This window comes from Myxocyprinus asiaticus, chromosome 38 (assembly GCF_019703515.2).
Source record: "Myxocyprinus asiaticus isolate MX2 ecotype Aquarium Trade chromosome 38, UBuf_Myxa_2, whole genome shotgun sequence".
In the NCBI taxonomy this organism is placed as follows: Eukaryota; Metazoa; Chordata; class Actinopteri; order Cypriniformes; family Catostomidae; genus Myxocyprinus; species Myxocyprinus asiaticus.
In genome coordinates, this window is record NC_059381.1 from 23,525,518 (window position 1) to 23,540,506 (window position 14,989).

Consider the following 14,989-nt stretch of genomic DNA (forward strand, 5'->3'; position numbering starts at 1 on the left):
GTAAATAGTTGTAAGGCTAGACAAGTAATTGTTTTAAAACAAAATTAAGCCATCACTCTACAATGGCACTTATTTAAGTTTAGTGTCATAAGCAAAAATGTATTTCTATGCAAAATATGCATTTAAAAATATGCAATTAAAAATAAGCTGTCACAAAAGCTAATAGAGGAGATTATTTCTTTAAACAAGAAAGGTCATGGCTAAAAGTACATTTCCAAGGCACTTCAATTTCCAATAGACAAAGTTGGCAGCACCATTCATACATTTTTTAAATATGGTACAACAGCAACCTTCTATGGGTGTGGAAGAAAGCAAAACTTCACCAAGGGAAATGTTGACTTGAATATTCAAGAAGTAATATTAAAGAAGTAGGAAAGACCTGTGGAGTCCTGGAAGAAGGTTTTATAGACGTATGACACTAAACTGAAAATTAGTTTTAGACCCATAGGTCAGCAGTATGTCTGGAGTGTCTATGTGACTGACACCATGGATTCTTTCAGGTATCAGGCCATTTTGGCATGAAAAATGTGATGCATTCAGTGTGTAAACTGAAGCTCGGTGATCACTGGACTTCCCAACAAGACAATAACACCAAGGATACATCCAAGTTGTCCAAAATCTGGTTCAGGGATAGGTCGTGGAATGTCCTTAAATGGCCTTTTCAGTCCATCATTAAAATCCCATTGAAAATCTTCGTTGGGATTTCAAGGAAGCAGTGGCAGCACAGAAACCAAAGAATGTCAATGAGCTGGAAGCTTTTGCTCATGAGAAATGTGTAAATATTCTAATAGAAAGGTGTCCGAAGCCTGAGAACACTTACCTGAAATATTTATTTGCTGTTATTAAGGATAAAGGATGCTCCACAAATGACTGACTTTGGAGGTTGAATATTTTTGACATTTACATGTAGGCATGTAACGATACACAAATTTCAGGATACAATATGATGCATAGCCTCACGACACGATACAATACAATACGGGCACCCACAAATGCTTCGCACAAACTTATTCAAGGATTCTACATAAATGTCTTTTCAATCATAAATGCAACAAAAGTGTCTGACAATGGCAACAAAAAGCAGAGCTCTATAATAAAGTAAGTTAAACAACAGCACTACATTTATTTTGTTTGTAATGAGAAAAACTAATATGAACTCACAATTTTCATGTTTTTCTTGAGAAAATAAATTTGTCTGCACTCTAGTCATTTATATTTGTATAGCACTTTTCACAATACACGTCATTTCAAAGCAGCTTTATAGAAAATCATGCCTTGCTGTTTGAAAGCCAAGTGACCTTTGCAAAGAAAAAACTCCTTTCAATGTTATTTAGTGGTGAAAAAAAATTGAGAGGAACCTGACCTCTGGTTTTGCAATATATATACATAATCCAATATTATTTAGCAGCTTGAGCAAAAACCGATCTTCCCTGTTTCACTTTGCATGTAAACTTTACCAGCATTATTACTGGCTTTTAACATGTGCGCAAGTGTTGTTCTCAGAGCTGTTTACATTTCGAAATCAAAAGCAGATAATTATTAGCGGTCGACCGATAGTGGATTTTGCCAATACCGATAACGAAGGTGGTGGGAAAGGCCGATAACCGATTAATCGGACGATCGTTTTTAAAATCGATTTATAAAATGTAAATTAAAAAAAATTATTTCTTTAGTTTTTTTTCATGCAAAGACAAAGAGTCCAAAATGAATAAAATCCCAGATGCAGTCTTTTGTTGAACCAAAATCCCAATAATTACCAGAAAAAAATGAAGATTTGGTGCATAACGTAGGACTTTTAAGTATAGACAAGCCCAAAACACACCAGGGTCTCTTTTTTTGACATGACGAAATGATGAAAAAACTACTGGCAACTATCATCATAGATTATTGCCAATAACCGATTCAAAAAGCAACTATCGGCATTGATTAATCGGTAAAACTAATATATCGGTCTACCTCTAATAGTTCTAAATCTCATGTAATCGCAGGATCTTTATGTTTTTTTTTTTTTTTTTTTTTTTTAATAAGCTGTTTTTTGATAGTTATGACTCATACTCAGGGTTGGGGAGTAACGAAATACATGTAACGGGATTACGTATTTAAATACAAAATATAAGTAACTGTATTCCACTACAGTTACAATTTAAATCATTGGTAATTAGAATACAGTTACATTCAAAAAGTATTTTGATTACTGAAGAGATTACTTTGCATTTTATTGTCATTTGTTTCATTTAATATTTAGTCCTTTCAGATGGAAAACATTTATACATATAAATGATGCGATCCAAAGTGCATTTGAACAGCGGTGAAACACTTTCTTATGATGTGTTACATTCATACGAGCAGACAGAGAAGTAAGTTTGAAGTAAGTTTGGAGCAGAAGAAATAGAAATAAACCTTGTGTAAATTGTCAGCTTTATGCTAAGCTAAAATGCTATTTCTAGCCATTTTACATGCACACGTTACCAGGTACGATCATATTTTTTTATCAAGAAAATTCATGTTGGAACTTAATTTCTTTTTTCTAGTAAGACCTTTGATATTAGGGCAAAAATCGTATTCTTGATAATCATTTTTGTATTGTTTTCCTGTAAAATATCTAGAAATCCTGTAAACATGATCAATTTGATTTATCTTGTTTTAGAAACAACACTGCATAAGATATTTAGGTTTTTCAGAGAATGTATTTTTAACATGTGTATTTTGTCTTACTGTACTGGCAGAGTTTTTATAGTCAAAACAAGTGAAAAAATCTGCCAGTGCTGAAGAAGTAATCTAAAGTATTTAGAATACGTTACTGACCTTGAGTAATCTAACAGAATACGTTACAAATTACATTTTACAGCATGTATTCTGTAATCTGTAGTGGAATACATTTCAAAAGTAACCCTCCCAACCCTGCTCATACTGTAACTTATGAGTGTCTTGCTGTGCATGTCACGCTTAGTGTCATCTGGAAGATACGGCTGTTAAACTTATTGCTGCTGTTTCTGAATCACAAATCCACTGATTGTTGAGCGGAAAAGTGTTTTAGAAAGTAACTTTCTAATTAGTAAAGTAATTAGTAATGTGATTATTGTTTCCAATTAATTAATAAGCAAAGAAATCTGATTAAAATTTTAGAGAAATAATTAGTCATTTGTAGTGGATTACTATTTTTAAGTAAATTACCCAACACTGCACATATTACATAGGTCAGAGCTCAGTCTATATTACATTACTACAAGTAGTCAACTAACCAGCAAAAATTAATTATGGAGATTTGAATGTAAACAGACATTAAGTACATATAATCTGCAAATTAGTATACGTACACTTTAAAAATAATTATTCAAGTTACAAATAATTCAAGCAGGAGTGTGTATGTGTGTTCAGGAGTGTGTGTGTGTGTGTTCAGGAGTGTGTGTGTGTGTGTGTGTGTGCATTTTATGTGTGTGCAAACAAGTGAAAACAACAGCAAAATATACCACCGTAAAAAAGAAAGAAAAACAAAAGGGGAAAATGTGAGAAAAATGAGTGCAGTCGCAAAAAAGTCGTATGAATCCTGACTATTTCGCCGTGAGAGTGTGTTGCTTTTTCTGGAGTGTAGTGGAGTCAAAGGTAAGATATTAACTTAAGGATGTAGTGAGGGAAAAGTTTTCCAAAATTACAGTATTCTCATAAAGTACAGATGCTTGAAAATGTAGCCTAATTTAAGAAATAATTGCCCCTCATAATGAAAAAGTCTTTATTTACTCACCCTCATGTTTTTTACTTAGCCTAGTATATGGTTATATTTTTCTGTGAAACACAAAATGAAAAAATAACAGCATAAGGTTTTGGAATGACATGCAGCTGAGAAATTTGACAGATGTTTCATTTTGGGGTGAATTATTCCCTAAAGTACAGTAACGGAATATAAAAACACATATTGATTGGATTATGGGGCATACTTGGACACTCTCTCTACATTCAAGAGCAAATGGTTGCCTGTGAAAAGGTGCCCCTGATAGGATGACACTGACGGGGTTGTGCTATCTATCTGTCTCTGACCCAGTAGAGAACAAGAGAGAGAGACCACAGAGCTTCACTGGCAGGCGGCAGAGAATTCGAGGAGGAGGGGCTGAGGGGTCTTAACCCTCAAGGCCAAATGACAAGGACTGTCATCAGAGGAACAGGTGTGATCTAATACTGATGTTTACACAGGAGATGCTGATGAGATAGATCCGTCAGTGAAAATTTTTTAAATGTTGGGCTTGCACAATCCTGTCAGGGATTCCTAAATACAAAACAACTGTCCAACAGCGAATGTTAGAGTGTTACCCAGACTAATGACCATGAAACAGATTAACTAAATTGTATTGCAAAGTAATCTGGCGTTCCAACGTCATTTAGAGCAAGTACATGCAGGAAAAAAATACAATGATAGATCAGCATCTAGTGGTCATTTCACTACATTGCGAACATAACATAAGTAATAAAGACATGCAACACTGGAGCACAGTTGCCAAGTTCGCATTATTTTTGTTGTGATTTAAAGGTTAAACAACATCATTTTTTTATTTTAATTAATATAATTTCATTTAATTAAAAAAATTATATATTTATATATATATATATATATATATAATTTCAGTAAGAATTTTTCCTAAATGTTTGCCCAGGCAAAAACACCTTCTTTTTGGCCAGATTTTGTTCTAAATCACGTCACACCCGTACATTCTTCTATTTCGTAGGAAGTATATCGGGGCCTTGACGGTTGAGCCTGTCCCTGACACACATGCCAATCCGTGGTTCAGTACCAGACACAGCTTGTCACGAATCATCTTCACTCTCAATAAACGTGATTGGTACTTGTTAAAGGCGGAAAAGTAAACCGACGTATCTTTGAACGTTTGGTGTTTGGCTGGTGTTATTTGCAAGCACCTCAGAACATGCACAACACACTGTAGACATGGTTCCTTATTCAGCATTATGTGAGTCATTATTTTATGTGCTGTTCCTCATACGTTCGTAGTTTTGTCAAATATGCTTCGCTTCTCTTGAGTGTAGGCATAAACAAACTAGAGGTGTTTCGTTCGTGAGCGAGTCTGTTTCTGAACAAATCTTTTAAGAGGACGAATCGTCATTCACTTACATTGTTTTGGTTGTGAATGACTCGGTGTTAACAAATCAGTTGATTCGATGATTCAATGACTCACTGCTCATAACACACACACACACACACACACACACACATAAATAAATGCTCATTTGTCGCCACCTAATGGTCAAAAGATGGAAAGCGCGTGCCCTGCAGGTCGAAAACACCCGATATAAACATTAGATTAATTAGTATGTTGGTTAAAAAAAGAAAGTAACAAACACCGCCCATTTTAGGCCTATTACAAGTCATACTGCTTAAATGATCGGTGACACTTCCACCAGAACAAGCAAAGATGCTTCATGATTAGTTGAGCTCCAAAAATGGTCAAAACCTGCATCCAAAATCACCTAGCCTACTGTCAGAGTATGTACTGTATTTGATGAAGGACGCACTTCTCGGCCAGTGAAATAGTACGGTCTATAGGTATGCATGCGAGTAGTTTGAATAGATTCCTTTTGTTTAATGTTTGTTTTTTTGATAGCAGCCTTGGCTAATAATCCATTATCAGATAGTTTTATTGTAGTAACAATTAGTCGACTGTATTATGCCATTTTGCCAGCCAACCCTATACATAACTCTAAACATAACCATACTAGGGGGTCAGAAATTGGCACCACGCCTGAAACTGTATATCCATTTAAAGGGACAGTTCACCCAAATATTCTCTCATCATTTACTCACCCTCATGCCATCCCAGATGTGTACGACTTTCTTTCTTCTGCTGAACACAAATGAAGATTTTTGGAAGAATATTTCAGCTCTGTTGGTCCATACAATGCAAGTGAATGGTGACCAGACCTTTGAAGCTCCAAAAATCACTTAAAGGCCACATAAAAGGAATCCATACGACTCCAATGGTTAAATTCATATCTTCAGAAGTGATATGATCAGTGTGGGTGAGAAACAGATCAATATTTAAGTCCTTTTTACGAGAAGTCTCCACTGTCTCTTTCACTTTCACATTCTTTTACATTTTGAAAGTGAAAGTGGAGATTTATAGTAAAAACTGACTTAAATATGGATCTGTTTCTCACCCAAAGCGATCGTATGGAGTCGTATAGATTAATTTTACTAGCACTATCTGTGCTTTTTGGAGCTTTAAAGTTCTGGTCACCATTCACTTGCATTGTATGGACCTGCAGAGCTGAAATATTATAAAATTCTTTGTTTGTGTTCTGATGAAGAAAGAAAGACATACACATCTGGGATGGCATGAGGGTGAGTAAATTATGAGAGAATTTTCATTTTTGTGGGAACTATCCCTTTAAATCTCATTTAAAAGACAACAGTAAACTCAAAGTTGTGTACGCTTTTTCGATTAAAGAAAATGTTTTCACCACCTACAAATGCCTTAAACCCCAGCGTTTAGTAAATCAAGCGTAGACCATTATGTCCTGAGTAGCATATGAACTATTGACTGTTAAACATGGCGAGTGCGCTGCAGGCGCATTCTCGGGAAAGCCCTTCACCTCCACCTGATGGCAGCATCACGCAGCCCCTTTACGCGGGTGCGTGGGAGTTCCCCGCTTCGCCATGTCGGGGTGGTGCAATGCATTGAAAGGATCTCCCGAGAAGAGCTCTCTATCTCTATCTCTCTCCTGTTTCTCTCTACCGCCCCCACCCCCTCAGCTCCATCCTCCCCCTCACGGCAATCAGAGTCTCAGCAGCAGCAGCGTCCTCCACCCTCTCCAGGCAGCAGCAGCAGCAGCATCACCAGCGCCGGCGGTAAGACACGGAGGAGACGCATCCAAGTGATGCCACTTCACCGACCTCTTCTCGCCACCGCGAAAACACGCCGAGAATAAAGCTCTTCATCTGAGAGGAGGGAGAAACACATTCGCCTGGAGATCTCCACTGCCCATGAAGATGTCTAACGACGACATGGTCTTGAACTCCACCGATCGGGTTGTAAAATGTATGTGTAGATTGTTTGTTTTTCTTGTCTTCTACCTGAAAAGCTTCAGTGTGTGACCGATAGATGTTGTGGCGTTATTTATTTACTAATTGTTGATGTTGCCTGCGCGTAGAGCTGAGTAGTGGCACGTCGTATTGATTGCATTTTATGTGTTCATAATCATAGAGGAATAACAGTTTTTTAGGTTCTGTTCATTATGGAGCTTCAATCGTGTTTGGTCGTGTGATTTTTCTCTGGTATGGATTGATCTTAATTGAGTTCGCGCGCAGGCAGAGGGCGATGCGTTAAATAAGGCAGATCCAGTGGTGATGCAGCATGATTTAGGTGGCATCTCGCAGTCCTTACTGTATTCTTCAGAGACTGGTTTTCCTTTTACATTTACCTGTCAGCGATCAAGCCCGAAAGTAAATCATTTGAGCTGGAAATTGTCACGCCCCCGTTGCGTCCGATTGATTTGCTTACATTTAGTGGTCACGTTACTCACGTAGCCCACATTAATATTCACACGTATTCAAAGGAACATAATAGAGCTTGACTGTTTCCATCTAGAATGTCATTTAGTCTTTGAGATATTTTATGTAAACTAGACATAGCAATAACAGTACTACCTCTTTGAATTCATCCATTTTCATTCTCAAAATTATAATATTTATGCAAACAGAGTTTCTGTTTTTAGTTATGTATACTGTGTTTAATAGGAGGCCATCCAGTGGTGCATATATAATTCTTTCATGATTGTTATAGATTTATTCTTGTAGATTTGTATGTAGGATTGCACACTCTGGAGGTATTCTGTTTCTTATTCATGAGACAAATTAAAGGGATAGTTCACCCAAAAATGAAAATTCTCTCATCATTTATTCACACTCATGCCATCCCAGATGTGTATGATTTTTTCTTCTGCTGAACACAAACAAAGATTTTTAGAATATCTCAACTCTGTCGGTCCATACAATGCAAGTGAATGGTGACCAGACTTTTGAAAGTCCAAAAAGCACATAAAGGTATCATACCTTCTGAAGTGTGGGTGAGAAGCAGTTCATTATTCAAGTCTTTTATACTATAAATTCTCCTCCCTGCCCAGTAGATGGTGATATGTACAAAGAATGCAAATCGCCAAAAACAAAATAAAAAGGAGAATGTGAAAGTGGAAATCTAAAGTAAAAAAATAACTTAAATACTGATCTGTTTCTCACCCACACCTATCATATAGCTTCTGAAGATATAGGTTTACCCACCGAAATTTTATGGATTACTTTTATGCTGCCTTTTTTGGACTTTCAAAGTTCTGGCCATCATTCACTTGCATTGTATGGACTAAAAGAGCTGAGATAATCTTCTAAAAATGTTCTCATACACATCTGGGTTGGCATGAGTTTGAGTAAATGATGACAGAAATTTCATTTTTGGGTGAACTATTCCTTTAACACTGTAGTCTATCTGATCGCTTTGAATTGCAAAAATACTGTGGGCTTAACATTTGAAAGTTACAATTTCCAGAATCTCTTAATTTGCATGGTGATGTGACCTCATTTGCATTTGTATTTGTACTGTATTTTCACTCTGTTGGTTCAATAAACAGTAGCACTTAAAACACTTCTTGTATTAAAGAGATAGTTCTCCCAAAATGAACATTTAGTTACCCTTATGTTGTTCCAAACCTGTATGACTTTCTTTAGTGGAACACAAAAGGAGATGTTAGGCAGAATGTTCAGTCTCAGTCAAAAAAGATCAGTGAAAGATAATGATGACATCTGCTTTTGTGTTCAGCAGAAGAAAGAAAGTCATACAGGTTTGGAACAACATGAGGGTGACTAAATGATTACAGACTTTTCATTTTTGGCAGAACTATCCCTATTTAAGGCCTTACTACATAATCGCACATATCAATTTGAAGATCACCTCACATGTTGTTTAGTTCTGCCATGTTGACCTGGATTCATTTAAATGCTTCGGCTATAATTTTCATCAGAATCTTAGATTTGTCTAATTGTATCTGCATTTGAAGGGATCCGAGTCTTATAATAAGGCCATCATAAATCAGACTTTAATGCAAGTCATCTGATCTCTCTAAAAGTTAAGGTCGTATTAGTCACACTTAGTGAGTCATAGTAGCGACCCCCCACCCATGCACCGGCAACCTCATATTACCCCGGCCAAACTCCCAGAGTTGAGACCTAGATCTTTTAGCTTGCTGTAGATCACCAACATGCTCTGAACCACCCCACTCGAGCTCTACCCTGTGGTTAGCAGCCTGTCTCTTCTCCCCCCCCAGGTATAATTGAAGGCTTTTATCATCAACAAAATGTAGCAATAAATAACCACATCTAAAATCCCAGTGATGAGGTAAGGTGAGCATTCATATTTAGCAGGGTGCAGTGCCAAACACAGTGAACAAACAAAGAATTTGTCCCTGCATAGAATCCCCAATGCAGCAAAGAAGGATTTCATAAAATAGTGCATGGTGTGTCATTTACAGAGTCTCATTTACTAAGTGCTAGTAGAGTTAGGCCTTTCATTCCTGCACTGACATAATGGATTTTATGGCGCTTTCCATTTAGTGGTATACTGTTGATGCTGGTTTATCACCTGGTCTCATGGGAGCTGTACTGTGCATAATTCTTTGTATACTAAATCATTATATTGCACTCTCAGTGCTAACATTCTCAGGCTCATTTCCAGTTGATGAATCTGTCTTAATGTTTCTCCTTGTGTAGTATGAAAGTGGGCATTGTAACATCAATAAATACAAACTCTGGGGCAAATTTACATTCTGGAAAACATCTCATACTCTGAGAGTATGGCAGGACGAAATAGCTAAAAAATGATAGCTCAATATTTTCCACCATTTTGATGACATTCAATATACTGTATATGTTTATGTAGTTGCTCTGAAATGGCTTAAAAGGGATTTTTTCCCCCCTCAATTCATTTCATTCAAACAGCCCTTGTTTAAGAACTAAAATATAGTATTAAAAAAAAAAAACGTAAAAAGTTATCAAGGTAAGTTTTCCACACTGTTTTTACTAAATGAACACAAGGATGAATATCTAACCATTTTCATTTATGCATCAGTATAAAATATCTACTAATAAACCATTATGTTACACTTTACAATAAGGTTCAATTTATTAACATTAGTTAACATGAACTAACAATGATCAAGCATTTATGTTAATTTCAGCATCTAGTAATACATTTTTAATACCAAAAGTTATATTTGCATTAACTTTAGTTAATGCACTATGAACTAACAATGAACAATTCCATTTTTACTAACTAACTTTTAAAAAGATTAACAAATGCTGTTAAAAATAAATTGTTCATTGTTAGTTTATGATACTTAATGCATTAACTAATGTAAAAGGGATAGTTCACCCAAAAATGAAATTCTCTCATCATTTACTCACCCTTGTGCCATCTAAGATGTGTATGACTTTCTTTCTTCTGCTGAACACAAAGATTTTTTTAAAGAAAGTCTCATTTTTGGAGGTCCATACAATGCAAGTGAATGGTGATCAGGCCTTTGAAGCTCCATAAATGAGACGGAGTGAGCTAAAAAGTAATCCATATGACATATGACCAATTGGTTTTGGGTGAGAACAGACCAAAATGTAACTCCTTTTTCACTGTACATCTTGACAGCAGTCTCCTTGGCAATCATGATTTCAAGTTCGATTACACTTCCTATAGCGTGATCTAGCACTCTGTGCATATGTCAAGCACTAGGAAGAGTAATCAAGCTTGAAATCATGATTGTGCCTAGAGACTGCAGTTGCAAGATGTACAGTGAAAAAGGAATTACATTTTGGTCTGTTCTCACCCAAAACCAACTGGATCGCTGCTGAAGAGATTGATATCTGCTAATTAAAATTGCCATGATTCTAAAGGGATTCAGAGATCCCCATAGCGCCAGAGAGTTGACACAGCATCAGTGTGATGAAATGAACTACAGGATCGCAAAACTTGTCTAATAAAACGCCCCTAAGGAACCTTAGGAAATCAAATAAAAAATGCATACAAATCATTGGGATATTCACGATGTAGCTTTATTTTACATTGCTAGGAATATCGTTGAATACATTGTGACTATGTACCTTATTCACAGTAGCACCAGCTTTCATTTTTGACAGGAATGACAACAAAGCTGTGAGGGATTGACATACAGTCTCTTCAATGGATTTTACTGTGTTTTTAAAGTGTTTTAATCGTTCCACTGATGAAACATTGAAAAAAAAAACCTTTCCTTCCTTTGGACAAAAAACTCCAGAAAACATGAGTTGTGGAAAATTAGATGTGATCTAGGAGCTTATACAGCTTTGTTCATTGCATGCCATTAAAGAGACTGGACTGTACGCCTATCCCTTGCAGCTTAGTTTTCATCCCCCTCAAAAATCAAATATGACACTACTGTAAAAAATATCTATTGAAATAAAATCCATGGAATCAGTTAGGTGTAATTGTTTGTTGAAACCTTCAGCCAGCTGTTTAGATTACAGAGACACTATTTAGTTATTTGAATGTTTTTGTATTTTTGTATTTTTATCCACTTTTCTCCCAATTTGGAATGCCCAATTCCCACTATTTAGTAGGTCCTCGTGGTGGCGCAGTTACTCACCTCAATCCGGGTGGCGGAGGACAAGTCTCAGTTGCCTCCGCTTCTGAGACCGTCATTCCCCGCATCTTATCACGTGGCTCTTTGTGCATGACACACACGGAGACTCCGCATGTGGAGGCTCATGCTACTCTCCACGATCCACGCACAACTTACCACACGCCCCATTGAGAGTGAGAACCACTAATCGCGACCACGAGGAGGTTACCCCATGTGACTCTACCCTCCCTAGCAACTGGGCCAATTTGGTTGCTTAGGAGACCTGGCTGGAGTCCATCAGCACACCCTGGATTCGAACTCGCGACTTCAGGGGTGGTAGTCGGCGTCAATACTCGCTGAGCTACCCGGGCCCCCTTATTTGAATGTTCTTGAAGAAAGACAGTGTTCTTCAAAGACTGAAACCTGTCAATCAGCGACCAGCTCTATATCCATAAAGCAGAGAGTGGGAAGGTCAAGTGTTGCTTCAGCCCAGCCATTTGAGTGCTTGTGGGACTCTAGCTATCAGTAGCCCACCAGCCCACTCGCTGTTCTGGGTTGCCTACATGCAAGGCTTAGCACGTCCTACTTTAGTGAGTTCAATTCTAGGACATTAACTGTGTTAGTTCTGTTGAGGCTTGGAAAGCCACAAGGGGCTCTAGAGGTATTGTCAGGATATAAACGGGACAGTCAGGAAGGTGAGACACCTAGAGTTATATTCTGATTAGGATATAATGTGAAGATTAGTGTTGTAACATTGCTGTTAACCTTACATTGTCATATTAACAAAACAAGCTGTGGTGTTGTTTATTACTCACACTACTGTACGTACATGACCAATGTCTGTGGATGCCCCCTCAAGTTATTGAATTTGGCTATTCCAAAGGTTTCAGTAAAGACAAATCTTAATGCTACAGAAGACAGTGACATTCTGGACAATTCTGTGATTGCAATTTAGGGCTCACTTTCTGTTCTAGCATAATGCCCCTGTGCCCAAAGCAAGGTCCATAAAGAAATTATTTACTGGGTCTTGTATGGAAGAACTTGACTGACCTGAAAACCCACTGAACACCTTTGGGATGAATTAGAACACCAACTGCAAGCCAGGCCCGATTGGCCAACATCAGTGCTTGACTTTACAGATGCTCATGTCTGAAGATGAGTGCAAGCTGTTCTAGCAACAAAGGGAGGGTTTAATGCCTAAGGTTTTGAGATTAAAAGTTCAACAAGCATATGTGTGTGGTGTTCACGTGTCCACACACTTTTAGCCATGCAGGCCCATACAGCATCTGTGATTTCCACAGAATTTTAACAAATGTCATTCAGAAAGTTCTACACATCCTTTGCCTCTTGCATGTTCAGTGTATAACAGTGTTTAACAGATTTGAACACATATTTTGTAAATTCATTATGTAGAATTCAAAAAATTTCCACCCAAAATCGATACAGAAACTGCAAAGTCTGCAGATTCTGTCTGGGCCTACTTGTGTGACATATTCTTGTTCTCTTAAAGTCATCATGTCGCAACTGCTAAATATTAAATTCTAAACTCAATATTCTATTCTTAATTAAAGCAACAAAGCACAACAGAGTGCAGCAGTGCCTGCCCACTTTTTCAACAGTTTTGGTTCCAGAAGTGTTTATCCCATTAATTTCTTCCATAGGGATTTCATACAATTCTTCATAAAATGATTCTAAGTCATGAACCAAACCAACCAGCTGTGAGGTAAATCACTTTACAAGCTTTAATTTGAAGCAAACGCATATTTGAAAATCAGACAAAAAGATGAAGGTAAAAGACTGTGTACTTAGTCATAGTGTAGAAAGTATAGAGTATAGAATCAATTTATTTTAAGTAGGGCTGTCAGTTGATTAAATTTTTTAATTGCGATTAATTACATATTTTTTGTAGTTAATCGCGATTAATCGCAGATTTCCAAAATGCTGAAATGAGACACCATATATACTTATTCCTGTCAAAATGCATTTATTTCTATCTGAGGAAAGAAAACAAAACAATATGTGTTATTAATATTTTCCACACAAAGCCTTCCAATGTATAAAGACAGGAATGCACTAAAATAGTGCCAAAGTCTAATTGGGAGGTTGACTTATTGAAAGAATTAGTCTCCATAGGTTTAGTATTATCATATTTTCATTCATTTCATATTTCTAAATTCTCTATATATCTCATAATTTTACACTTAAAATATTCATCTCATAACATTATTTATGCATTTGCAACTGCTGTGTGAATGCATTTATAACTGCTCTGTGAAAATACAATACAATTGCCACTTCAGATGCAGCTACTGCCATCTTTAATGTGTAAAGATGACTTTAGTCCCCATAGGTTTAGTATTCATTGCAATGTGCATTAAATCTGTTAAACTCTTATCTTCCACAATATTAATCTGCCTGTAGAATATGACTATCTGCTTTCCTACAGCAATCCTGAAGCTGCATTCATGATTCTTGTCAGGGCGGCAACGCCAGCATTCAGTGCCGCTTTGAACTCCATGGGAAAAACGGAGTGATAGTTAAGACTTGACGTGCTTCTGTGGTAATTAAAATGCGCTGAATATGCTTGATTTCTATCACAAGTCCCATCTAGACTTGTTTTGTACACCAAATAATAGCACTAAGAGGTCCTTTCTCCATAATTTTAACACTGACAGGGAAGCGCTGTTGTGGTGTGTCCATCACTGTAATGACTCCGGGCAAACACATTACAAAGGTTCCACCCTCCCAACCAGTGTTTATGCTGGTTTATGCCGTATTAACGGTAAATGCGTTAATTGCGATTAGGAGAAATTAACACGTTAAACATTTTAAATTAATCACATGCGATTAACGCGTTAATTCCTACAGCACTAATTTTATGTTTATTGCAAAATATTAAAATATTTTCAAATATATGAGTAGTTTGAGAGTGTAGGGAGACCGACTCAGTTGCGTCATTCATAGTGCGTCATGGAAGTGGGTGGTTGCTGCAGAGCTCATTTGCCTTGGTTTGTTTGCTGCGATTCTCTGATTAGTGAATCTTTCTCTTTTAAGTTTCTATTAAAAATCAGTTCCCCTATGGAGAAAACGGACTGATCTCACTGTGAATTTGACGGCAGTAGGTCGAAAGTTCTTCGGATAAACTTGGTCTGTGTGCACCAAATTTCGTACCACTGCCCCCAGTGGCCAAAGTGTGAAGTGTTTTTAAACATATGCGCACATGTGAGCTCTAGTTGCGGGGTGAAATGTCCACAGAGGGGCGCCAAAAGCGGGCTGTTTTTAGTTGTAAATAATTTCGGCTAATACAGGGAAAAGGAATGCATATTTTATTAACTCTACCCCCAAACCCCAA

The 14,989-nt window shown here is 37.1% G+C and overlaps 1 protein-coding gene across 2 annotated transcripts in view; it reads left to right on the forward strand.

Annotated features, from left to right (window-relative positions):
- Nucleotides 1-6,751: 6,751 nt before the first annotated feature.
- ppp3ca (protein phosphatase 3, catalytic subunit, alpha isozyme) overlaps nucleotides 6,752-14,989 on the forward strand; it is a 72,665-nt gene continuing 64,427 nt past the window's right edge. For both annotated transcript variants that reach the window (XM_051676773.1, XM_051676774.1), the window contains exon 1: nucleotides 6,752-7,043. In XM_051676773.1, coding sequence (XP_051532733.1) covers nucleotides 6,989-7,043 — 55 coding nt within the window. In that variant the 5' untranslated portion in view covers nucleotides 6,752-6,988. The remainder of the gene's footprint in view (nucleotides 7,044-14,989) is intronic.